At 35.3% G+C, this 27,499-nt stretch overlaps 1 protein-coding gene across 1 annotated transcript in view; it reads right to left on the bottom strand.

Moving 5' to 3' along the window:
• Positions 1–1,942: 1,942 nt before the first annotated feature.
• Positions 1,943–27,499, bottom strand: part of b3galt1b (UDP-Gal:betaGlcNAc beta 1,3-galactosyltransferase, polypeptide 1b) — a 40,791-nt gene continuing 15,234 nt past the window's right edge. The window contains exon 2 of the mRNA XM_024285927.2: positions 1,943–4,578. Coding sequence (XP_024141695.1) covers positions 3,356–4,342 — 987 coding nt within the window. The 5' untranslated portion in view covers positions 4,343–4,578 and the 3' untranslated portion in view covers positions 1,943–3,355. The remainder of the gene's footprint in view (positions 4,579–27,499) is intronic.

Genomic DNA, 27,499 nt, shown 5'->3' with positions numbered 1-27,499 from the left:
CATATGGTCTTATGTTTGTCAGTAGCAATGATCTGGGTATTTATTATGGAATTCACTACAAGAACTTAGTATTTTTACTAAGTTGTACTTTACAAATGATGTATTGGGTAATACGTAAAATTGTGTTGTACAATATAGTTAAAGTTTGTCATATTTAGGACTTGAAATTGCTGCAATGTATATTGAAAAATTCTTAAAAAATGTCCTTCAGTCGGAGTTTGCTAAATGTCAGATGCAGAAATTCAAAGAAAAAACATTTTCTTGGTGCCTTTATAATATACATATGCATCACATATTATTTAGTTATATTATTATCCTTTATGGGATTTCCTATTAATAATAGAGACGTAACAACTATTTTGTCTAAGTATTAAAAACTGTGCTTTAAGGGTAAAAAAGCATTAAAAAAAGTCTCACTCTGATCATTGACTGATCTGTTGTAAAAGCGTTCACAGTGTTTTTTTAATCATGATTATGCCGTTTTAGTCAAAATCACACTGTTTTATAAGAGCTTCTGCAGAGCGGCAGTAGATAATTAGAAATTCACCTTTGAGTTGTGGGCCAGATGTCAGCTCAGATCAAGAAAATGAAGACGTGCATGGATCTATTTGTCTTTTTCAATTCATGATTTGATCAAGAAATGCAATTTCAAGCTCAATTTTCCTTATAAGTGTCCTCCATGACAAGAGAAATGCCACAAGAAAAGGTTAAAATACACAATTTTCATTGGAGCAGGTCTTTACTTTACAACATATTAACCTAAACAAATAATGTTAATAATAACTTCCTTACTGGTCCTCTTTTAGACTGAGTCACTGACAAGAATTCAAATGTTTTGATAGGCTGAAATAACATTTAACCCATAAAGACCCAGACCCATTTTTCCTTAAAAATAAAATGATATAGAATGCACCACAAACCAAGTGGATCACAGAACCCATGTCTGATATTTTTCTGTTACACTGATGTCACTATGGGTTCTTATGGGTTGAATGCTAATGAAAGTTACATTATTTTTCCTAAAAAAAAACATTACATTTATTGAATTAATTAATTAGTTAATCAGTCACTTTGGACTGGGAACAACTTTCTTTAACATGTCAGATTTGACTAAAAAGGGCAAAATTAGTGAGAATCCCAAATGGAACCTTTATGTGTAGTTTGCACGTGGATCCATGGTAATTCCCACAGTCCAAAAACATGCCTTATAGGTGAATCGGTGTCCTTAAATTGTTCCTAGCTGTGAGTATAGGTGTGTTTTGCCCTGCGACAGATCGGCCGCCTATTCAGGGTGTACCTCGTCTTTACCCAACAGTCCTTAGGTTAGCTCCAGGAGCCCCAAAAGGGATTGAGCAGATTCAGAAAATTAATGTCTAAATCAGGGATCTGCAACTTTTAACACCAAAAGAGCCATTTGGTCCAATTTATTACAAACCTAAACCCAGTTAGAGCCACCAAATCCCACTAAATCTATTAGAAAATACACTTTATTTATTCCTACGTGCCCTTAAGCCACTCCTTTATAAAATGTAGCTTAAAATGTACAATAATTATATTTTTCTTTAAAAAACAACTTCTTTACTTTTGTCAGCAGTACATTCAAGTTCTTTTCAAAATAAAATACAAAATAAGATCTTCTTGTTGCAGAAGTTTTACTTAAAAATGCAAGAAAACTAAGTCAAACATGCCATATTCTATCATTATGACAACAGCTGGATGCTACAGTGCAGTATAAATTAGAATATGTGCTTAACTTAACTAATTCAATATATATTCAAAGTGTTATAATTTTTCTTAAAGGTGAAGGACCACAATGGAGGGATAGAAGAGCTACATGTGGTTTCAGAGCCTTAGGCTGTAGACTCTTGGACCCTAAAATAACACGTAAACTGCAGTAAACCACATCTATTGTCTCCTCACTTTTAACCTTTCCGGAAATAACTTTTTTTTTTTTTTCATTAAAGAGTATAAAAATAAAACAACTAAACTTTGAACATGGCAGATCTAAACTGGGATAAATTTTAAAAACGTCAAACAAAGAGCTGAGGAAACAGAGGAACAGACACTAACCGTCTTTCAAAAGACAGAACGTAACAAACCCATAAAAAAGCAATCTAACACAAACCTGGCAACAAAGATAAAACAGCACCAATACATAAAAATAGAACAGTTTTCTACATTAAAGAAGGCCACACTTGATAGCTTTCAGCACATTTTATTATTCAAGTAATTGTTTTTGAATATAAAAAAGCATACAATATATAACAACACCCTCCATAGGTAGAGATGCTCTCACATTTATTATCACATCAGTTCTTCATACTACAAAACTTCAGAAAAAGAACAAAATTTGGCTGCCGCAGCTCTATTTTCAAAGAAACTGCAAAATTTCAGTCGGTAGCAGCTCTCCCCATTACGCCCGACACAAATGACGACACATCTATCCCCGCGACGGTCCCAGCTACAATGAAACTCAGACCTACACAGCGTGATACAGAAGTCTCTGGATGTGTGGAGGAGCTGATGAGCTGAAACAGCTGCTGATGTACAGCAAAAACAACCCAGAGCAGCAGCTGCAGTAATGAGAAGATGTAGCTGAGACCCATAATTACCTCCAGCCTGAAAGTGGCAAAGTGGGAAAATGAGGAAATGCATAAAAAAGTACGTAAATATACATAACTTCTTTAGAGAGCGAGAAGGCAATGCGATGATAGCGTGTAAACAAAGTCATCAGAGAAAATTCAAAATAATTGCTGCGAGTCTCTCATGGAAAATTATCATCAAAGCATCATCTTGGCTTACTAGGGGTTGGATATTGATAGTACACTGCAGCTTATTTAAAGCCTTATTAAAGACAGATAGGGGAGAGAAGCAAGAGACATCAGCCTGGTGGTCATATTTGCTTTCTGGCTCTTCTAAACTACAGATATTCTGCAGGGCGGCGATAAAGTCATCTAATGCTTCACTTATTTCGTTACATTCTTCTCCTTTGGCTCGCTGGAGGTCAGGGTGCTGGGTCAGCAGCTGTGGAGCTCGTATCGACTCTTGCTCAAGGACACTTAAGCTGGCAAGAGGTCAGAGTGAGGGCTTGAATCAAGGCTGTCTGAGCGATATGCTGTCTAGTTTGCACCGACTGGACTTGCTGCACAAACAAGAAAAGAAAACAGTTCTGGCAGCAAGGTCATATCGAAGTATGCATCAAGTATTCAAGCCTTAAACTTTAATTAACAATCACGAGGTGCAATCAGCAGAAATGTTAACGAATACACCTGCAATGGCGTACAGACTTGTGATGAGCCCACAGTGATACATTAAAACAAAGTGACAAAAATAAAGTTAGAAAGGCTTCCATCTTCTAACATCTGAGGTGCTTTTTGCTGGACATGTCGTTCCAAATCCGGTGCATCTCCTCCGGTGAGATTTGGTGGACGGTGATAACCCTCCGGTATCTGCAGAGACTGTAGGCCATTTTCCAGTGATTGAAACCACTGTTCTGATAAGGGTGTATACCCAGTTTGCGCAAACACACCCCCACGTAGACATCCTCGAGGTGCAACAGTCTCGTGTGCAACGACGTTTTATAGATTAGTTCGGCTATATCTGCTGAGAACACATATCCAGTGCCTGAGCAGAAGGGTGGGTACTTACTGTCGGGATACACGTCTCTGGGCATGTACCACTTGCTGCGCATGTCTCTGATTGGACCGCCGTTTATTACATAACCAGTAAAGTATCTCCTTCTTGGTTTTGTGGTTGGCTTTAAAAGCTTGTATATGAGATTGTCCATGTTGACAAAGATGTCGCTGTCCGTCTTCATCACATACTGGGCCTTTGGGCAGAAAGTAGCTACCCAACGCATGCCCATCATGGTCTTTAGGGTGAGATTGTGGTAGGAGTCAATAAAGTTCTCCACCACAATATCATGAAAGATCTGACTCTCTTGCTCCACCATCTGGTTCAGCACATCGTCTGAGTTCCAGCCCAGAAGGAAGATGGTGAGGATGTGGATTTGAGTGAAGGTGCTCTCATCCCCCCACGTCTCCCGGATGGCCTGTCGTGCATCGAACTCCTTGTGAGTGGTACTGATGAGAATAACCAGAAACGGCGTGATGCTTTCGCACTTCTTGGGCTCGTTGATTACAAATTCGAAGGCATGTGGGTTGAGCGAGCGGGTGCGGATGTTGGTGAAGGTGATGTTTTTGTGAGATTTCGCAGTCTTTCGTATAGGTATTGACATTTGGCTCACATAGGTGGATGTTGGGCGAGTGATACTTAAGTACCACAGAGCGCTTGCCCAGCAGACCACTGTCAACAGGTAAAGGCATGACACTTTTGAGGGCATTATGCTGCTCTTAGGTGTATTTCGATGAGCTGGATCTTATAAGGCTTTCTTTCCATTAGTGATGCTCCACGCGGCGAGGCAGCATTAAGCTGCTCCAGCGTGCAGTTTGACATTAATTGTCAATAATGGATTATTTTTGAGAGAAGGAGACACTGTTTGCTTTTTAATGCAAAGCACTTTGAAACTGAATGGACATCGAGTTCCTCCTGGCAATACCACCGCATCCCCATTTACATCTGAAAGACAGAGAGCAACAGAGAAACAGTACATCAATATAAAATATACATATGGCACTAAAAATATATGTCTGAATAAGTCATGAGCTTTTCTTTTAAATTCCACAAACTCAAGAGAAGAAATTCAAAACGGGGGAAAAAAATGAATTTGCTGTCAGCAACAACTCAACGAAATAGGGAAATTCCACATAAAAAAAAAAATAGAATGAAATAAAATAAAAATATAACCTAAAAAGTCATGACACGTCAAACTTTTGAAGAAAAGAAAATGTTTTTTTGATATTTGACATGAGGGCATCATTTATCCTACATTATGTACAATATACTATGTTATGACTCCACCAACTGGAATCTACACACAATCCACAATCCAACACCGCTACACATCAGCCATGTCAGCATATTTACAATAACGTACTTGTAACCCAAACCTTGTTAGCACCATGAAAAAAAAAGACTTATACTGCTAAAACAAACGTTAGTATGACTACGCTAATTCCCAAACTTGTAAGTAATATGTAAAAAAAGGTCCAACACTGCTACATGTTAGCCGCCATTAGCATATTTATGATACTTGTAACTCCCAACAGTGTTTGAAACATGTAGAAAAACAGTCTGATACCACTAAAATAAACGTAACTGTGACTATGCTAACTCCCAAACTTGTTAGCAACATATAAAAAGAGAAACAGATTCACACCGCTAAAACAAACGTTAGTGTGACTATGCTAATTCCCAAACTTGTTAGTAACACGTAAAACACGGTCCAGCACCGCTACATGTTAGCCGTGTTAAGTTATTTACAATAACACCCAAACTTCTTTGGAACTCTTAAAAAAGAAAGACTGAAACTATGACAGAGCGCTCTCAAAATCCCTTCAAAATAAATCCATATATAGAAGGTGCATTTTTTTTATTTTTTATTTTTATATATGGCTTTTAAGTGCATTTTATGATGCAGGAAATAATTAAAATCCATAACCATTGTACTGTAGTTATTTTTTCTGAATCTTGTCAGTATAATTTGTTACTTGAGATCAAAGCTGGACTCAAATGTGGGTGTGGTCTTTTGATTGACGGATGATTTGTCAAATCCTTTGCTTAATTATGGTCAAAGTGGTCACTTCTGTCTATCCTTAGGAGGGTTGTGATACAGTGACACCATAACCAGCTAAGATGGCAATAACATTCAAGTTGTAAAACTGGCTTTGACCAAGAATTTAAAGACTGCGGTTCTGTTCTGAGCTGCACCATATTTTTTAGTCACTTTTCTCTTGTCTCCCTGTGCTTTTCTGCAGGTGGCTGAGCACCTATGTCATATTTTAAGCTGTGCATCATGTCTCAGAGCTTTAGAAGATCACAGTGACTTTGATGATGCACTTACAACACTGTCTCTACAATGCCTGTAAAAAAAAAATAAAATCTATGTACCTTTTTTCAAAACTGGAGAGCAGCAGAAGCCAGTCTGGCAGACAAAATGTAGCCACAATGACATGCTGTAATTTGTATTCCATTTTTCAACAGAGTGCAATTACCTTCAGTCTGTTCTCTCACACAAAAGGACTCTGTTAGACTAAAAGATATAGCATTTACAACAAAGAACAAACATACTTTGAAAAAAATGCTAATTTTTCTTTGTAAAACGTAACAAAGACGCAATTCTTTGCAAATCTTTTCATGCTTGCATCAGTATTCTTTTTGTCCGACTCGTGATGAGAAACTCGATGCAGAACTTCTGCAATGACGCTTTCATCAAAAGTCTCTCGGCGATTCGTTTTCCAGATATCAAGTTTCTGTTACATTTCTTGGGACGTGGAAGAAAAAAACAAACAAACCATGAAACTAGAAAAGAAAAAAAGTTGCTTAAACTGTTTAAAATATTTACACTTTTTAAAGCCGGAGTGAAATACTGTGATATCACAGAAAAACAAGACAAGAAAATAAGCAACTTATGATTTGATATGTTTTTATATTTACCGCCAAGCATGCCAACTTGAGTCACCCACTCTTACGCTTTGAGTTCTTTTTTACCATATTGAAGCCAAAATATTTATGAGACAGCATGGGGAAGATGTTGATGTGACAGCTAATTTTGCTGCCAGTGAGTAACACATTACCCCAGGTGGTATTTCTAAGCTTGTGTTAGTCCCCTCTATGCCTTCAAACCACTAAATCCAAATGAGACTGCCAATTTTGTCAGTAACTCTGGTGCTGAAGAAATTGCAGTTTAATACTTGGCGATGTCAAAAACTAATGGGCACTGACTGAATAGAGGAAGTAGGATGTGTAAGCAAAACTGAAGTGATATTGAATTATTCATGTTTTGATTCTACACTGACCCGCAGTGACGAACGAGCACGCCGACGAACCACAGCAGGAAGATCCCCTCCTTGCTGACAGCTTTTACCTGTAGAAATGGGTTGAATTTTTTTGCTGTCACACATGAAATGATGAATGACTACCCTGTTATGATAATGACAGTTATAATGATTGTCATTATTTTGACGTTTGAGGAAGAAATGAAGTGATAAAAAGGAAACTGGCAGCCGGCACATCAGGTGGAATTTAATTAAAGGTGAATTTAAAAAAAAAAAAAAAAAAGGAAAAAAAGTCACCCTGTAATTCGGGGAACAGACTCTCTGGACATACTAATAGATACACCCATACATGAAGCTGACATGTTTTTGGTGAGGTGACAGAGGGGGCTGGTAATGATAGACTCTTATTTTATTACCACAAAAGTTCGAATTATGGAACTTTTGTGAATTCTTCATCTTAATCACATACTCTGACAACAAATTATTAGAATATCAAGGATTTGATATAAATGGATGAAGCAGAATAAAAAATTGTATAATTCATTTAATATTTATAGCTTTGGAAGTCACAGTGAAACCTCGGGCCAGTCAAGAAAATCAAACCAAAGTTATTAAATTTATGATCAATTTCCAAATTGATGCTAAATGAAAAGAAACTGAAAATTGACTTAAAAACTTGCGTAGTGACACGTGAACAGAAGAATTTTGAATGTAGCTCAGAAGGCCCGAGATGTGGATATGCTCACGTTTACATAGACTTTTCATTGGAAGCGATCACTTCCATTCGTTTCTAAGTCTTGTGTGAACGTAGCATAATAATGCAATGTAAAAATCATCCAGGATGCTGATGAAATAAGCAAAACTACACAAAATGAACAAACATTTACAGGTTTGAAAGAGCCCTAATCTTTCACAAGCGATGCTAAGAAAATGAACAAAACGCTCCCAGTTGGGGCTTTTCTTACATGGATGTTTTAAAATGAGGTAGTGTTTAATTAGTCCAGCTTTTAAATGCTTTAGGGTCTTATTTGTTCAAGTCTTTTGCTAACAAGCACATTGAAGTACAAGTTAAGTTATGTTTAAGTAATTTGTTCATTCATAAAGATGTGTGGGTACTTGTAAAGGAAACTCGCAAACGTCTTCAAAACAAGAGAAAACATACTAACACAAGTAATACAAATAAAGAGCTGTTTACAATCTGGATTTCTGTAATGATTTGGGTTCAGACTCATTTGTTTGAACCCTTTAGGTCATTTTGCTTCACTTTTTCTGACATTTTGCTTTTATTTTCTCTACACAGCTCTGTTTATTGCTTGGATTCTGCTGGATTAAGCTTTTTTTAACTGCTCACATACATGTTCAGTTTACATTACCTCTTGATTGTATCACCATCAGTCGACGCCTGTTATATCTTTGTCTCCTCTGTGTCAGCTGTTGCTGTGTTGTGGTTTCTTTTGAATTTTTATTCTGCCTGAGCTTAGTTCTTAGGTACCTGTGTCAGGCGTGTTTTTGTTAAATGTTTGATTCCTCCACTGCTTGCCTTTGCTCTTCTGAGTTTAAGATCGACCACCAACAGTCTAATCACGACAGGTGGTGCTTGAGATTATATAACTGCAGAAAAGTGAGCTATAATAGTGTGGTAGCATTGAGAAATCTGTGATATGTTATGATTTCTGAAATAATATATATACTTGTGTTATTAATATTTACTTTGTCATTGGATTTTATTAATACTCGTGCACTGACAAAATTTCCTTTTAAAAACAAGTTAAAAATATAAAAAATAAGCTGTCTGTTCTTTCACCAGACGTTGAATTAAAGAAGAGTTAATAAACATCAACACAAAGACTTTTGGGAATTTCTGATTAAATTGGGGAAAATGGGAAATTCCTAAAAATACATTTTAGTCAGTATTTATAGTACTTTTCCTTGTAAATCAAAATCAATACTTTTCAACATGAAAGGACCAAAAAATTGAATGTGCACCACTAAAATGAAATGCAGACAGAACCATTTTAGCCCACCAGTCTTTTTCCAAGAGGAAATATATATATATTATTTTTTAAGTGAGGTTTCAGATCTAATTTCAAAAGGGAAAAATCAATCCTCCTTTTCTTCTTAGCTTTGGAACAAAATTATTGTGTTCTCAGAAGTTTCGTGCGAGTGTGAAATGTGACAGCACATACTCAAAAGAAAAAAAAAAAAAAAAAAAAGTAAGGCAACATTATGAGAGCTGGACCCTGGGCACACAAAACCTGATAGAAAGTCATGACATGGCGGAGTATGAAAGGAGAAAATAATTAGCCAAACAGAAACCCAATTTATGATGATTTATTATATGGCAAGAGGTAAACTTGTATGAGAAGCAAAGCACAAAGACAATCATTCATCAACACGTGACATTTCTTTCTCCCAGCTCCTGAACCGACTGTTTGGCGAACTGGTTTCTAAAAAGGGCTATTACATGCTTCTATGCACACAACAAAAATGTTTTGATTCATGGCCCCATGACCTTCTGCAGACAGCTTTCTAAAGTGTTTTTTCAATCACATAGTCTCAGAGCCCGTTGATGAACTGACTCATACAAAACTGGGGTGTTACACCTGACCTCGAACCGCTTTAATTGATTACCTTGGCTTTTATCGAACACGTCGCAGTTTGAATATATTATGGCACATTGCACTCATTGAACTCTAAAGATTAAAAAGCCAGGGAAATGTAAAAAATAGATGATGATGTGACTTTTTTTGATATGCAGCTGTGCTAAAGCACTTATTTGTTGCTTTAATTATTGAGCTGAGCGCCACACATGAGCATGAATTTGTGAGGGTGGGGTAACTAGAGCAATTAAGGAAAACGGATTCACCCCGAGTTCTGCCAAGGTTACACTATTTTTGTCACATATAACCCAAAGAATCTTTATTTTCCTCTAAGAGAAAAAAAGGTTGCATTGATAATTTTAGTTTTTTTAGGATTTTTTAAAGATTATTATTATTGTAAAAATGTTCAAATATTAAAAAAAATAGGTTGTTTAAACATTTAAGATAAATAATCAATAAGTTGCAAATAGAAGTTATTCTCTCTTTACATTTGAGCTTGGCAGAGCCAAAAATGGGGGGTGAATAAAATAATCCTATTTCAAACAAAATTTCAAACAAATTCTCTAATTTTTTATGTTTTTTTAATCTTTTTTTTAATGTTTATTACTGCAAGTTATTTTGAGTAACATGTTGTACATAGTTAAATTTTTTGATGGGCAGAAAAGTCTTTTTTTTTATTCTGCTCCCTTGCATTTCCCCTGGATAGGATGTATTGTATTTTTTATTAAATGTTTTCTTGGGAAATAAAATAAAAAAAAAATAAAAAATAGTTTTACTACTTTTATCATTAAAACAGCAGTTATTGCAGCTGAGGTGTTATTACCAATACTTAAAGAAGCTTGTATTGTTGATTTTTTTTTTACCTTTGTCAATAATGATACTAATAATGACTCAAAAATTGAGGGGCTAAGGTCCGCCCCTAGCTCCGCCCCTTATTCATGAGTTATAATCAGCCAGGATACCTTATTTCTTTGACAGATCACATCTTTATTGAGGTTGGTAACATGTACTTTTAGAATTCGTACTGAAACTGAAAATGTTTTAACTTGAATTCGTCAGGAATTGTTGGTGGAGGACCCAAGCGCAGGAGACCCTCAACATAACTGACAAAAACCAAACCAAGTCCCCACAGAATTTATTTTTTCAAACCTCGAGGACAGCATTATTTAAAAAAATATATAGTAATTTAGTAGTCATTACCTCCTTACATCTACTTCAACGGTGTCATCTTTCTGGGGTTTTGCCTTATTTACCTTATCAAAACAGAAATGACAAACATTGAATTTAAAAATCGAGATACAAATTCTTATTATGCTTAATTTAAAAAATACTTTTGTGTTATGGTTGTATTCTGCTCAGATGGTTCCAGTTTATCAGTTTATGAAAATGCAGAACTCAAAAGTGTAAAGAGTGTTTAGGTGGGCTTAGTGGAGACATTTTTTTTCCTCCAGTGGAGCCGTGTGGTAAGATTAGATTCTGTTTACAGCTCTTGTTTGACTGATTCCATACATTTGCGGTTCTGCTTGTCTAATTAACTGGGATATTGTAAACAGTACCTGCCTTTCTCAGCTTTTGTTTTTCTTTCATTGCATCACAAAGAAGCTTATCATCTTCACTGTGAATGCATTTAAAGGGTTTAACACAGAAAGACAATCTTTTATTTGAAAATGTGACAAGCTGTTATAGTAAATTTAAATACTTGTTTTGCGTTTTAGACATGACACATTTTATGGAATGTATTTAATGCCAAATTTTATGTGAAAAAAACTACTCCATGTATAACAGATGATCATTTTTGTGTAGTATTCAATTTTACATAGAGAGTCTCCCACTGTTCCATATCTGTGTAAACAACACTTACTCTGTTTGAATGTGGAAAATGCTTTTGGCTGTTAGTTCAAGCTACAGGGACAACAAATCTTTAATACTGAATAAATGTACGAATCTAGAAATTATGAAACACAGCTGAATCTTTTAATAAATAGTTTGAAAATGTAGAAGTCTAGTAACTTTGAATAGTCTTGAACTGGCTTTGACACATTTTTTTTAAGTGAATAAAAGTTTCTAAAACCAGAAGAACGGAAACTTTTAAAAGATAGGGTATTTAAAACTGAAGTTTCAGCGCACACAAAGCTTACCAGCTAAGTTTAGAGATGCAAAATCCCATGCTAACAGCAAAAGTTGGAATGGAGAATGCTACATTAACCTCATCAGATTCAAACTGCTTAAAGGAAACAATTCTCCAAATGCAACACTAACTGCCTAATGTTGGTACAAATGTTAAATGCTGACTTGAGGGAATATTTTTAATGCTTTTTTTTCTTTTTTTTATGATAAAACCAAGCTAAAAATAAGCAACATTAGCAAATGCTAAGCTAATTTATTAACAAAAAAAGAAGAAAACGTCATTATTTATAGCACAAAAATGAAATGTTAAGGTTGGACATTCTCATGATTAATTCTAAAACATTTATCTGAGTTTTAGAATTAAGTTTTGGTGATTTTTTTTTTTTAAATGGTGTGTACAGTGAATAGAGCCCAGTGTCTGATGCATTATTTTTGTTATTGATAATCCTCTTAGCTCTCAGATAACACAAACATTTTCAATGAATGTAAAACAGATAGATAAAAAAATAGAAGCATAAGTAAGTTAAAGTACAAGCCTGAATCTTCTGAACGGGCCATATTTTTATTGACAAAATACTTAAATAATTTTAGAATAAAATAAAAAAAAAAATCTTTAATTATATGAAAGAATCCAAAGGGGGTCTAAACTAATTCTAAACAATTATAGTATAGTAATAGTAAAGTAACATAATAAACTACAGTAATAATATAGTTAAAAAAATTCATTCTATAATTATATTTATAAATTATGCACAAATTGTGAGAATTTTGACTTAGATCTACTGGGTTTTTTTGTTCATCACGTTTCTGTCTGTCCTCATGAATAACCACACAGCAAACATGAACCACAGGAAATCCAATCTAACCAAACTTAATGTAACTTTATTAAATTTAAACTTTAAAACAACCAGGACGACAGAAGTTAATGTAAAGGTCGGTAAGAAAACAGACTCAGCACCCTGACAGAAAAACAAACAGTAGGACTGAATGCAACAAATGAGAAGGAGCAGTCTGCACCAAAGCCCAAACCTGCATTATTGATGCCCTTTTGGGGCTCTCCTCTGAGCACAGTCATGTATCAAATGCTCAAGATTTAGCTGACAAATTCCAGCTGAACCCTCTTATTTTTTTTTCTTTAGCAAAAACATAATTAGGTTTATACACCATCATTTTTTTAGCTTTAGTATAGCTGTGTGATGTAAAAATGTTCCTATATTTTTTGTGTCCAAAAGAACCACAATTCTAATTTCTGCACAAAAAAAAAATCATCCAATAATACCATATATGAGACCTTTATCCAGTGTAATATAACAAAAAACATAGTAGAAATACTCAATAAATCACTATGATGCGTACAGTAAATGTATTTTATAATGCTTTTGCAGAGAATGCTTCGTTTTGCTGCCTGTACGTGCCGGACAGCAGCATCAGCAGTAACTGTGATCATCGTGGGCTCGTTTTCTTCAATGATCTCCAAAAGAAAAGCTCCAATTTAGTGACAAAATGTATGAAATAATGTCTTATGGGGGAGAAAAACTGCCATAGGCTCACTTTTATTTACAGAAAAAAAAGATAAGCTGCAGAAAAAAAAAGTTATCCTTAAAGTCAGCAAAGAACATAGTGTGAGGGGCAAAAATACAGTTTTGACCAAAAGCAATTAAACACCTTTCCAATCATTCACATGCTATGTGCAGCCTCCTTGAGCACAATGATGACTTTCATGGAGCTGCTAATTGAGCTGCTGACAGGATATGCTTGAGCATGCACTGAAAATAAAATATTGAAAAGAAACTTAAAAAAAGAAGAAGAAAAATCATTTTAGGTTTAATTTGAAAAATGCTTTAAGGTTGTATAATGACAATCAACATGTCTGGAAAAAAAACAAAAATGACAGCAAGATTCCAGAACCATATATTGCTGTTTGTTTACATTGGTTACTCTAACCACATCGAATTAAAGAACCGCCAGTCTGCTTTTGTTTGTATATTTGTGTTTTCTTTTTTGTTTTATTGGGTATTAGGTTGTGTTTATGCATTGCAGCATCTCTATAAATGCCAAACCAATGCATCAAATGTCTTTGTGTAGAAACAACTGAAGGATAATAAAGTCAAGTTTAAGTCTTCCACTGTGCTCGGCTGCCCTTTTAGGATCTAGGGTTTCAGCATGACAGTAAACTAATCAAAACGGTAGGTTTTCCTGTATTTGTTCAACTTTTCATCAATAATGTTAAATTGACTTCAGCTGCTTCCAACTCCAATCATTAACCTTTTATTACTTTTGTCTAACCTAAAGGAATAACGTAACTTCAAACATGTATTCTGCATCATTATTGCATTAAACAAGGAGTAGTGAACCAGTATTTCATATTTGCAATATTTCCATGAGAAGCAGCTTAATGAGTCACGTCCATATGCATTACATAAATACATTATTTGGTATTTACATATGCAGCAACTGTGTAATCATTTGCTTTTGTGAGGGTTTTACATGAGGATTTACAATTTAATGTGTTACATTTTCTTTTTTTCTCTTTCTCTACAGCCTGTATCATAAAATGTTCTCTTTTAGTTTTTATCTTTCATTTTGCTAACTCATTTTTTGGTTTTGTTTATGGCTAAAGCACATCGCTCCCATCAATGTTTGACTAAGATGGAAGTAAGTAAAAAGATTTGCAAACTAGAGTGGACATTTGCATGTATTAGAAGAAGTAAAGGATATTCTTCTAAAAGAACTCTGTGGTGAAGCCAAAGTAGCGTCAGTTGCTAGAAAAAAAAATGATTTATGTGCTGAGATGAGGGATAAAAGCCTCTCGTTAATTATGAGAAATGCTCTTGACAACGGGAGAAAAGTACAGAGAATTCTAAAAAAAAAAAAAATAAAATAAAAAAAAAAAAAAAACCACACTGCTGGAGAAGAAAAGCCCGGGATCATCAGCCTTTACCCCACACTAACTTCACTGTAGGGGAGGAGCGTTGAGACAGTTATGTATTATATAATCAGGGCAGAGACCGTGTTGCGTAGGACCATTGGTAATCGCCTTCTAGTTGCAAACCCTTAGAAATCACTGTCTTAAAGTTTTAAACCATATGTAACGTGAAACTAAAGGTGCAGGGGAAACACAATTGAGTGATATATCGGTATATTCCGTACAGAGATACTTGTATCAATATAAAATGCTGACAAAACGACATTTAATTATTTTTTAACGTCCTATGGCGTCTTACTATAGTTTTCCACTTAAACCTCCGACCACTAGTTGGCAGCACAGCACACTGAGGTTCTTTGAGCAGCTCTACACTGACCAAAACAACACCAGCTTGTGTTAAATGTTCAGCCAGCCTCGCGGTTTTTGTAGTTATGAGACTCAAACTACTTAGTTTTTGTTAGGAATAGGATGCCACCTTGCTGCCTGTATCATTTAAAAGCACGGATTGTGGTGCTTTGTATTAATATGCGATGAAAGATGCATTAATATTATGGTAGAGTCATATTCTAAAAAAAAAAAAGTGAGAAAATGTTCTGGTACAGTCTTGGGATATATCTCAATATGTATTGTATTGCCCGACTCTTGCCAATACACACTCCAAAACGAAACAGACTAATTTATAAAGTTTTTAAAAATAAAGTCAAAACAGAACTATGAATGTTTGAAGACACAAAAAATGACTGCTGCTAAATTCAGTGACAACATAACAAAGACCGTAGGGAGAGCCGCATGAGGACACACTGAGTCAAGAGCACGGGGCAGCGGGAAAAGGGATTAAATATTTAGCTTTTAATGTAGAGTAAAAGGTCACCATGCAAAAGCATGCAGATGGAAGACGTGGTGCAGTAAGAGAATGACACATCACAGAATGAGAACATTGCAGATGAAAACGTCTGGAGCTGTGGCAGTGGATCACACTTTATGGAATCACTTCACATGTTATTAATTTTGTGCAAATGTTTAGCTAATTTTCTATTAAAAATTCATTGCAGGTAACAGAGGAAATACAAGTAAATGCTCCCCACATGCAGAGATATTTCAAAGGGTATTAAGGAAAAATTCCTTCAGCTACATATTCTCTGCACAAAATAATTGGAGTTCACTTTTGCATGTTACCTATTTTTCCATGGAATACAGCTGTCCAAACAGCTGTCATAGTGACCAGAGAAGAACCAAATACTGACAGTTAAAAGAAAACATTTGTCAAAAAAATGCAGAAATTTGCATCTCCGTGTTATGCATTAAAACAGGATAAGGGGAAACTTGATTCCAAATGTAATCGAGAACTTGATGTTGCTTATTAAATGAACAGTTCTGCCAATTTGGTTCATCTTCCTGACACAGGAAAGGTTCAGAAATACAGAAATGCTACATTTGCCGAGTTTGGAAAAACTCAGATAATTGAGGCGTAACTAAATGATGGACAAGACAAAGTAATGCAGTGAATAATGTGTAATTGAGTCAAACAGGAAAATAAGTACTATGTGTGGATTCAAGAGTTAATAATAATACAGTGACAAATTTGATAGGAAAATGACCAAAAGCGTGAGAAGTGATGAATCCACCAGGTATTCTACTAAAAAGGAGAAAACCTGGTTTCTTAAAGTTTTTTGTTACTGACAAAACAGATCAGATTCACACTACCATGGATTACTGCTACAGAGCACTATGTGAGACCCCACACTTTTAAATAAGCTATGGAGTCAGTAACTTAAATACAGATAAATTAGGAAATAATTAGTCATTAAAAACAACACTTACAGCCTAAATATACTTCTGAGGGAAAATAAAACACTGGGGGAGAAAGTAAATGTATTCTCCAAAGAGTGACTTTGAAGGTAATGCTAGAAGATAAAGGATGTCATCGGGAGATTCTATGGTGAAAGATTCCTCCTCAGTAAGCCTGAGAGAACTTTGACCAAAAGCAGCTTGTGGTCTGATGGATGTGAAAGCAGTTTGCTCTCACGCTCACATTGATTATTAGATCTATTCTAACTGCAGGGAAGATGTGTTTGTTACTTTGTCCTACTGAAGAGATTGTTGCTGACATCATGGCCAGGCTGCTTTCTAAGTTAAAGCTTATCATTATTATTATTATTATCAGGACCTGATCTTTTTCCTGCTCTATCTCTGATTGCTTGCTGCCTGCCCTGACCCTTGCCTGGACTCTGACTGCTCTAGTCTCTTCTTGGATGATCCCATGCTCATGATTGACCTCTTTCTGTCTGACCCTGATCTAACTTTGTGGACTTTTAGCTGTCCTTAGTTCCTGTCTGAACTAATAAACCTACTGCATGTGGAACCAGCTGTCTGCCCGTTTGTAACACGTATAATTCTGGCTGGGTACAAATTGCAACAATGAATTTCTCCTCCATGATCAATTTTCCAACGCCTGCTACTTCCTTGAATTAAAAGAGACTCCAGCCATACCTCACTACTAAATCCAATTCCCTGACTGATCAAAGTTTAACTTAAAGGACGCACGTTTTTTTATGTGAATATTGTCTTAAAAGTTGCGTAGCAACACATAAATGCGAGAGTTTTGACCCCAGAAGCCCAAAATGTACGTTCACATGTGTGGACTTTTTATCAAAAGTTGGTGCTTGGGTGCCTGTTGCCCGTGCCGTTGTGAATGTAGCTTCAAAGAGTGGAAGAAATCCACCTTGTGCTTTACAGTCTTACTTTTTTGCTTAGATTTATTCAACCTGAGTACAAATGTGGGTGTTGAGAGATTTTAATTTATGCCCTCAAGTTGAAAATTTGATTTTTGTATCTTTGAAAAAACAGGAAAATAATGTTTGCGGTTCAGAGATGTAGTGGCTGACCACTGATCAGAAGATTGCTAGTTTGATTCATGCCTTGTCTGCCAATGTTTTTGAAGTGTTCTTGGGCAAGATACTGAAGCCCACGGTGCTCCTGGTGGTTATAGATTGGCAGTGGAGTAGCTATCAGTGTGACCATAAAGCACTTTGAGCCTTCAAAAGCTCTATATAAGTAGACACAATTTCCCCACTATGGGGCACATGCAAGGAGAAGAGGAAGCTGTGTTAAATCATCAAGATAAAAAAGCTTTTACATCTTTTGTTTCCTAATAAATATGTTGAGAGGTTGAAGACTCTCCTTAGACCACACCTGCTGTCAAACAGGTGATGATCTTTACAGCTTTTTGTGGATGGCAGGTACTCCTATTAGAAATCAAATTTTGCTCTGGCCAAAAAAGAAGAAAAAAAAAAGTGTTACTTCTCTTGAAAATTCATATGGCATTTATTTTCAATTTCCTCTTGGCATTCATATTTATTTCTGCAACAAAATAAATCCAGAATGATCAAAAAACATTTAACAAGGTCACTCAGTGGATGCAGCTAAAGTTTTTTTTTTCACTATGTGAACTGATTTTGCAACATCAAACAGGAAACCAAATAACCTTTCATGTCCCAGGGTGATTTTTTTAATAAAAAAAAATATCAAAAACATTTGCATAGCAGTAATTGATGTACAATATTGCAGAAAATCAAATGTGAAGGTCTTCAACGCATGAAAAAAACTCCTGATTGAGCTGTGTCTTGTGCCTTTTTCAGCTCGTTTCGGGGCTAATTTGATGTGAAGGACTCTTATTATTGCGACAAGACGCTAAATTAAACAGCATGCAGCATTTCACATGCAAGCAATCAAACTGCAAACCACTGATCCCTTCCAGCAACTGTCTTGTCAACAGAAAAAAAAAGAATTACAGATGAGGATGTCATGAGCGCCTCCCTCTTTGATGCCTCCAAATATTAAAAAAAGATAGTCACAGTTTAGTAGTCTGGTACTGAAAAACTGACAGAATGCATAAATAAGCAATCCAAAAAAGTAATTTAAACCAAACACATTGCAAGCCTCGAGTTAATGCATTTTCCTAGACATAAATGATAAGCAACTAGAACGTTTAAGTGTGCCTCATTGATGAATATAAAAACAGAAGTGAGGGATTCAAGCATAACAAGCGAAGGATTATCTAATCTAAAATGCAGCTGCAAAGGAATCAGCACTCGAATGCGGCTCTGAGTGGTGAGCTCTGTGTAACAGAAAGTGCCCTGAATTTTTGGCTGCAGCAGCGTGGACAAAATTGGGTCAGGACTTTCCAGGCATCGGCTCTGGCATGCAAACTCCCACGCATCATCTGACCCAGCTCAGACCTGATACATCCTCATTAACAGAAAAAAATAAAGAACAAAACTAACAAAACAATGGACGCCTACATCTCTAGTGCAGAAAGAAAGTCATATTTGCAAAGCGGACTCTTGTTTGTAGGTGTGATTTTCTTTTGCCTCAGGCCAAACTTTTTTGCTTTTGTTCACATTTGACAAAAGTGCAAATGTAAAGCAAAACACACTTTTATTCATTATAGAAATAGTCCATAAACATTAATTTATTTTCCATTTCCCAAACCTGTTCAATTCTTTGGGGAGTTCTGGATGCTGGAGCCTATATCACTCTGAGAGGTGGATTGTAGGGCAACACAAAGACAAACAACCACAAAAACTCAAATTCTTGCCTATAGGGACAATTTAAAGTCACCAACCAACCTATGAAGACTGTTTTTGGACCATGGGAGGGAGAACATGCAAACTCCACACAGAAAGATCCCAGCCATGCAGGACACAAACCTTCCTGGTGTGACGCAAGACTGCTAACCTAACCACTATGCCATCAAGCATCCCCCTTTGGCAAAATATAACCAAAAAAATGTGCCTAACTTTGCCTGATGTTCTAAGTATTGCTAATCATCCACTGGAAAAGGTGAAACATTGAATCACTTAACAAAAGTTCTATACATTGTTACATTTAAAATTAAAAGTTTTCATCAAATTAAAAATTTGAGTTGATGGTTTACTTGACTTAAAAAAGTATTTTGACACAAACTAATATTTTAATTGTAAGAAATGACAGAGCTTTTGTTAATTGATTCAAAGTTTTACTTTTTACTGTGTATATTCCCTCCATTAATTAGTAAGAAAAATTAGGTACCACTACCAAAAATTTTTGACATAATTTACCATCTTTTCTTTTTTTAATCTAATGGTTTTAAGAAAGAAACTTGTTTTTTTATAAGAATATCTACACACTATGCTTTTTTTTTTCTCTTAAGTGATACATTAGAGCTCCCTTCCCTCTTTGACCCACTCAGCTGTTCACATTTTTTGCATAGAAAAACCATTCTGCAAAATCAAGTGAATGTTGATATGAGGAAAAAAAGAATTATAGGGGGATATAGTCTCAGGGACGGTGGTGGAGGACCCAAACGCAGGAGACAGGACATGGGGGCAGAAACTCAAAGATTTACTTAATAAACTCAAACATGACAAAACCAGGCACAAACAAACCAGTGACAGAGCAGAGTAGATGACATGACAATGCAGAACTGAAGACCAGGCACTTAAATAGGCTGAGGACAATTAACTAAATGAAGACAGCTGTGGATGATTTGACCTGAAGATTGTGAGACTGACAAGTAAAACAGAACACAACAGAACTGAAGCACTGGATCATGACATATAGCCCAAAAATGTGCTCTTGCTTGAGTTTTACACCAATTATAAGTTATTAAGAGAATGTATTCCTTAGCAGGAAAAGGATACTAAATGGAATATCAAATAAAACTTTATTTATAAAACACTTTTCATACACCAGATCAGGGATATTCAACCTTTAGCACTAAAAGAGGCATTTGGTCCAGTTTTTTACTGACCAAAACCCAGCAAAAGCCACCAAGTCCCACTTCACCTCTTAGAAAAAAAACTCACTTTTTTATGTTTACGTGTCCATTAAGCCATTCAATTTTATTTTTTTTATTAATATTTACAATGGTTGAATTATAAAACGGTTACATTTTTCTTTAACGTCTCTGCTTTTGACTGTGACACATCCCAGTTCCTTTCAAAATAAAGCATATTCTGAAGATCTTAATGCTGCTGCAGATTTATTTAATTTAAAAATGCAAGAAAACCAAGCTAAACACAAAGTTTTCTTTCAGTATGATGACACTTAGTTAATATTGTGCAAAATAGATTAGAATATGTGCTTCTCTTAACTTATTTAAATTTTTTTCTACATTTGTTAGCATTATTCTTTAAAGCCAAAGAGCCAGAGTAGCAGGATAAAAGAGCTGCATGTGGCTCCAGAGACTCGAGTAATGGGTAATGCAAAGTGCTTAACAGAATAAAAAAAAAATTTCAAAAAAAAAAATATAGATAAATAAAAGACCTTCAAATTAAAATAATTAATAAATAAAATTATAAACCACATGACACGTTCAACAAACCACATATGACTTAAAAATAAGGATCATAATAGATAAATGGTTAGATGCAGATTAAGAAAATAACCAGAATTTCTCAAATTCACGTAAAAAGGCAAATAACTGATAATCTATATAAATGTGTCTTTTCAATCAATCCTTTGATTGATTAACAATGTTTCCTGAAGCTTTGTTTCAAATGTCTTTGAAACAAGCCAAATAAATGTTCCTGTTTTATCTTAAGTTATATAATCAGTAAATCCATATCCTTTTGAGACAGATTCAAGTTAATGATTTTACTTGGTTTAAACTAAACTAAAACTGCATAAATGTTGCGAAAACTGTCAAAAACATGTCAAGGACTACCACAATTCAGTTGTATATGTCAGCAATACACCAATCGTTTTCCATTTGTCCCATTTTAAAATCTTTATACTATAAACAGATCAGAATTCACACTTACTTTGTGACTAGAAAAAAGTTGAAAATCTTTAAATTCCTGCACATCTTCATCTGCTATATAAAATCCATGTTGTTAACTTACTAAATAATTATATAGTAATAATGCCTTAGGAAAAATAAGCATAATCTAAGTGTAAAGAGGTTCTATTTTGACTCAATTCAGCTCCCAATGCTGAGTAACTAACACTAAAGAGTTTTATGCTTATGAATCTTCTAAAAAAATATTTACAGTTAAAAAACATAAACCTAAATGATATTTTATGGATAACAAAGAGCATTAGAGAAGCTGGAATTTTTGGCCATCGTCTGTGCAGAGCTACTGAAAGGACTTAATGAGAGAATAGCTGTTATGTGGAGCATCTCCAGTCAGCCATGTCACATCACAGAGCAGCCAGGTAGTCATTAGAGGGACAGATGGCGCTGTGGCTGATTGGTCTCTGTGCTGACTCATTTGAAGGTGTTTTTCCCTCAGCAGTGGAATAGAGAGTAAAGCTTGAAATATTTATACATTCTTGAGAAAATGAGACACATGATGGGATTGGGATGAAAAAAAAGAATAAATTAAAGCTGACGTGAATTGAGTTCAGTCATATTTACTTTAAATCTAATAGAAGCAAATCTACTCACTTTATTGAGTCATTGTGCTTATCTTACTTTTCAAAAACACAAAAAATATGAATAGAAGTCTTGGCAAGGAGAGTGAGGATTAGCATTAAAATAATGAAAATTTCTCATTAAAAACATAAAAATGTTCAAACATAAAAGTAACAAAAATAAAACAATGTCTTTTAGGCTTGAAAAAACATTAAAAATACAACAATTATAAAATTAACTGCAAATAAATGTGAAATTCAGTGTTTTTTTTCTTTTATTTTGAAAGGGTTTCGCAGAAAGCCACAGAATGCGAGTTCAAACCTGCTGCTGTGCTTCTCTGCGTGTTTTTTTTTTCTTTTAAATAGAGTTAACACATTTTAATAGGTTAGTTGTAGAGTGTTAATCATTTTCTAACAGGGGTAATTATTAGCTTCAAATTGGATTTTGAAAGACAGGGAGGTTTGCGTTCCATGTTCGCTGATGCTCCTCTGTCATTTCTGCTGCTTCCCTCAAACGGTCAAAGCCTAAAGCGAGCTGCCTCTCCAACCAGCAGCCCGTGACTCATGCCGTGTCACCAAACTAAAGTATTGCTAGCTGGCTAAAGTATTGACTCGACTCTGTTTGAGAGCTTTCAACACAAACACAAAGCTCTTTAATGATGCTGTGGGTATTACAGGCTGTTTCCCTCAGAAGGACGCCTTCACCACTGCAGGCTGCTGCATTATTTTCCTCCCTTCAGCTCATTCAGCGTTGGCAATGACATGCCTGAACTGATCTAAATAAATACTCATTTATACCCCTTCTTATTTTTTAAAGATACATTTCATTGTCTCGAGGTAGATTAAACAGATAACAGGTTCAGATCAGTGGTTTTGGAGAAGCTGGGGACTAAATGAGTTCTGGTATTTTGGAAAAGTATGTTATCGGTTTCAGGCTGGATGTTTTGCTTTGTCATAGAGCTGTAGCTGTTTAAATTTTAGACAGAAAAGACGAAAAAAGTGATAACACAACATTGTAGCACTTTTACAACTCTTGATGATAACAGAAGTCAAAGCAGATCAAGCATTGTCTTCTAACATGTAGACTATTTTAGTGGCCTATACTAAGACTGATTGATTCTTTGGTCCAGTCATGATAAAGACCACTTTCACACTGAGCTGTCAGCTCTGCAACAATGTTTGTTATTTACGCTTGCTAAAATGGTAAATTGTGCATACTTTACTATTTACTACCTTCTTAATAAGGACAAAGTGCTATACAGTCGCATTCACCCATGCACACACATTTACACACTGATGGTGACTCCAGTGCCGAGCTTACAACCGCCAACCTTCAGTGTCTCGCCCGAGGATCGAGGATGCTTCAATATTTAAACCTATAGTTAGTGAGTGAATGAGTGAGTGATCATTACTTTTTTTTTTTTTTTTTTTAAACAGTGGATATGACGATTTAACAAAGTGAAAATCTAATAAACACGAACATTTTACGAAAACTGTTTAGGAATCGAGTTAACATGATGAAAATGTGGATGGTTTATTAAAAAATTACATTTAAATATATATATATATATATATATATATATGTATATTTGCAGAAATTGTTCAGTAGATTGTGGTCTATATTTGCCAATCTAGTGAGAATCAATGTAGAATGGTTTTCCGCAAAGACTTCTGGGAAATTTCCAGGGTTCTTGATTCTGGAATTGTAGATTCAGACAGCACTAAAAAATGGCGGACATACTGTATAGTGAGTAGTGACGGAATTCGAACAGAGCCTGTATAGAAGAACTGCGTTGGTTCCAAGAAGCAAACATTCCATAGACTTCTATTGAGACACAAACTGCTATTACTGTCATTATATTTGTCAGAATAATCATTCTACCATTTTTTTTAACTTCTTCTTATTAATCCTTTTTTAATTTTCATATTTTTTATGTAGTGCATGTTATTCAAGTTATAAACTGGCCAATCAGAGGCCTCAATCAAAACATGTGGTCTCACGTTCAGCGTTTGATTGACAGATTCGCCACAGCTTGCTTTGAAGTAGTAGGGGTGTGGACCTCCAACAAGCTCACTTCTGATAGGTGGGAGTAGTTGCCATAGAAAAGTTGACTCGGACCAATGACAACATCAGTATTGCAAAAGAAGGTAGCAGAACCGTAGCTGGTATGCAATTTTCTATGGGTGATGTCACACTCAAATCCAGTTCTCTTATAGAATCAATTTTTTTCTTTCTGTGTTTTTATATTACATTTTTATTGCTGGTCTGTGCTTTCTATCGTCATTTGCCTCTGTAGAACATTTTTAGACAGTTTGGTCCTCTCAGAGTGAAAGTAAGCCAAGATAAATGAAGTGGTGAAGATTTTCAACATGCTAGCCAATCAAATCGAGTCCACCAGGTCATCTGAGAGCACTCAAACATTTAAAAATGGCATCGTCACTTTACACTTAGCGTTAACCCCCAAATGGTATATAACTTTGTTTTTCTTTAAATAAGTCAAATATAAAGAACTAATTTTTAATTTTAATTTTTAAATCTAAATTCTACTGCTAATGGAATATGCCTTATCTTTAGACTGTCAGCTAGAATTTTTTTTTTTTTTTTTTGGCAAATTTAATTATTTATGCCAAAATTAATTAGTTGTTTTTTTCAAATGAACATTTGAATAAAAATCAAGTAAAAAATTTATTTTTATCAGGGAATATTGTGAAGACTGATGTACCAATTCTTTTTGTTCAATCTGATTAGTTTTTAACACTTTTTTTTGTGTCGATGCTGTCATATGAAACTCCGGTTCTCCTGTTGCATTTTATCACACCTGTTTTAATCATCACAGCTGGTGGCACATTTGGTTTCTGTATTTAACACCATTGTCTTCAGTTTCTCTTTATCTCATCTCCTGGGATTACGAGTTGCTATCTCAGTTCAGTCACACCTGTTTTAACTAATGTTTTACCTCAATATGATTATTTTTTAACATTTTGGTTTTAATTTCCTTTCAAAAAATGATTTTACTTTGGTCACATACATTGAGATCCTTTAAATTTCTAATTTATGATTGTATTTACAAATATATATATATATATACATTGTTGGAGAATATACAAATATTCCCCCCTTACTATCAGCATTTTATTGCTGTAAATTAACACATATAAAGTTCATAAACTAACTTTATATTGTCTCCTCAGAACTCCATTTAATGTGACTTAAAAGAATAAATCCCTTCTAAAAAACCACACATACATATATAATTAAGCTTAATAATACACAACAGTTTAAGCATTTTTCTGTATCAGTTCAGAAAAATGTCCAAATTAAGAATAAACTTTTAATATTACAGATTTTCTAGCTATTTTCAGATTTTATGTTACAGTTCAATGCATCTCTCCTCAGGGAATCAGCCTAAAAAGATGTGCGTAACCACAAGCAAAGATAGCTCCCCTAAATGTCACCATAAAGCACTGAAAGAAATTTATTTTAAAGCTGCAGGTACTTCAAAAAGTCTTAGGGTGAAGTGTTCGTAAACAAATCCCGAATTGGTTTATTTGAAGCGCTGCGTTGTTCGGCAGAGGTCGAGGCAATGCATTACTGCACGGCATGTGAAACCGCTGAGCTTGCCAGAAACCACTACAAGGCTCACTATTCATCAAGATAACAAAATCAGGGAGCAAAGTAAATAAATAAAAAAAGAAGGAAAGAAAACCACAGATACACACTTACAAGCAATTTTATGTGTATTTATTATGGTATTGTAAACATAAAAAATAATATATTTAAACTTTTTTAAGCCACACCCATGTACATTAAGCTAATAAGAGTTTATAGTTGCAAAAGAAAAGTTTCTTCCTTGATGGGATATTAAATCTGTCCCTAAAGACTACACTTAATCAGAGTGAAGTCCACAGAGGAGGATGAGGGGGCGGAGTGAGCTGCAGAATTTGGGTAGCGTGCTGTGAATAAAAACACACATGAGACATTTTTACTTTTTTTTTTTTTCTTTAGCTTTAAGATGCAGTCATGAAACAGCATCAAATGTGAGCTATAACTCTTTTTAGTGGGTCTTAAAGCATTGAAGAGCTTGTCAGATTATTATGACCTGATCATGAGTGTGAATGGGGTTGAGTGCTGCTTGTTAGTTGGCTTGGATGAGCTTGGAACAGTATAAAGGGGGTGACTGCAGACCTTTCATGTCCACTCCTCCTGGTAGCATTATGAGCTAATGGAGTGCTTTTGTCACTGCTGGGTCACTGTCATGGCTCCGAATTGGAGCTCTGCCAAAAACAAAATGGGGGTGTCGCAGTGAATAAAAGAGCTTTAATAAGTGAAGGTCAAGACGTTCAGTTTTCTGAAGTAGAGGGCTGGACGCACAAAAGCCTGGTCATACAAATACGTCCAAACAGACTGCAGACTGACCCGAATCACCTAAACTCAGGAGGAAAAACAATGATGTAAATAAAACGTCAGCCTCGCCCCTGCAGTGACCGTACGGGAGGATTACCACAGATCGCCTTTTGTGCAGATGGAAGACATTTCTCCAAAAACAAATCAATACGGATCGATGCTTTGTGTTAGTAGGGATTCGCTTGAGGAACTCATTTACTCACAAATATTGAAGTAAAAAAATCTGACTTAAAGAAGTGAAAATAATTAACACTAAATGGACAGATGGATTTAGATGTACATTTAATCTGAGTCTTGAGTTTAGACACCCACTCACTCAGTCACTGTTTCCATTTATTAGAGCATTTAGCTCTACGTCATGAAGATTATTATTATTATTTTTTTTTGGAGAAACAAGAACATTATTTTCATTAACATGTTCAAGATTCGTATAAAAGATTTATTTTGTCGTGGAAAATATTTTAGATTAATTATAGAAACTCAAAGACTCAATCAGTTAATATATGCAATTCATGCATCAAATTTGCATCCTCTGCCTTTCTTTTGATGCACGTCAAATTCACTGTTTGTCCAAAAATGCTTAAATAAACTTGACGCTCCAGACATGTTTGGGAGGAGCTACTGTCCAAAGGTGAAGTTTAGCATCATCACTACATGGAAGCTTCGCGGCTTGGAGGTTGGGGACCCTTGATTTTATCGCACGTCAAAAAACGACGAGTTAGGGAATATATGACGGTGGCAAGTCTTCTTCACCAAAGTTTAGATATTTGTATTCTGTACGCGCTGACGCCCAATACGGTGTGCTACCAGACCACCGAGCGGTTCTCGAAGGTCCAAACGCACCGAAGGACCTCTAATCATGTCCTGTACATTGACTTAACATTAAAACTAAGTGCCTCTGATGCACAAATTGCATTCAGTCTGCATGCAGCTTAATAATTAATTTTGACTCAAGCAATGAGAGATAATAGAATTAAAAAATCCACTTATAGCACTTTGAATCTCTATTTACCTCCTTGATGACAAGCAGAAAATAGTAAAAACCAAACAGAATTTTCTTGTCCAAACTACCGTAACAAATGTTCATGTTCTTTTTAAAAAAAAAATAATTTTCCAGGTTTATAAAGGCAATCAAATAGTTTCTAGCAGA

Source organism: Oryzias melastigma, linkage group LG21, assembly GCF_002922805.2.
Source record: "Oryzias melastigma strain HK-1 linkage group LG21, ASM292280v2, whole genome shotgun sequence".
NCBI lineage: Eukaryota > Metazoa > Chordata > Actinopteri > Beloniformes > Adrianichthyidae > Oryzias > Oryzias melastigma.
This window is presented reverse-complemented; position numbering and strand designations above follow the sequence as displayed.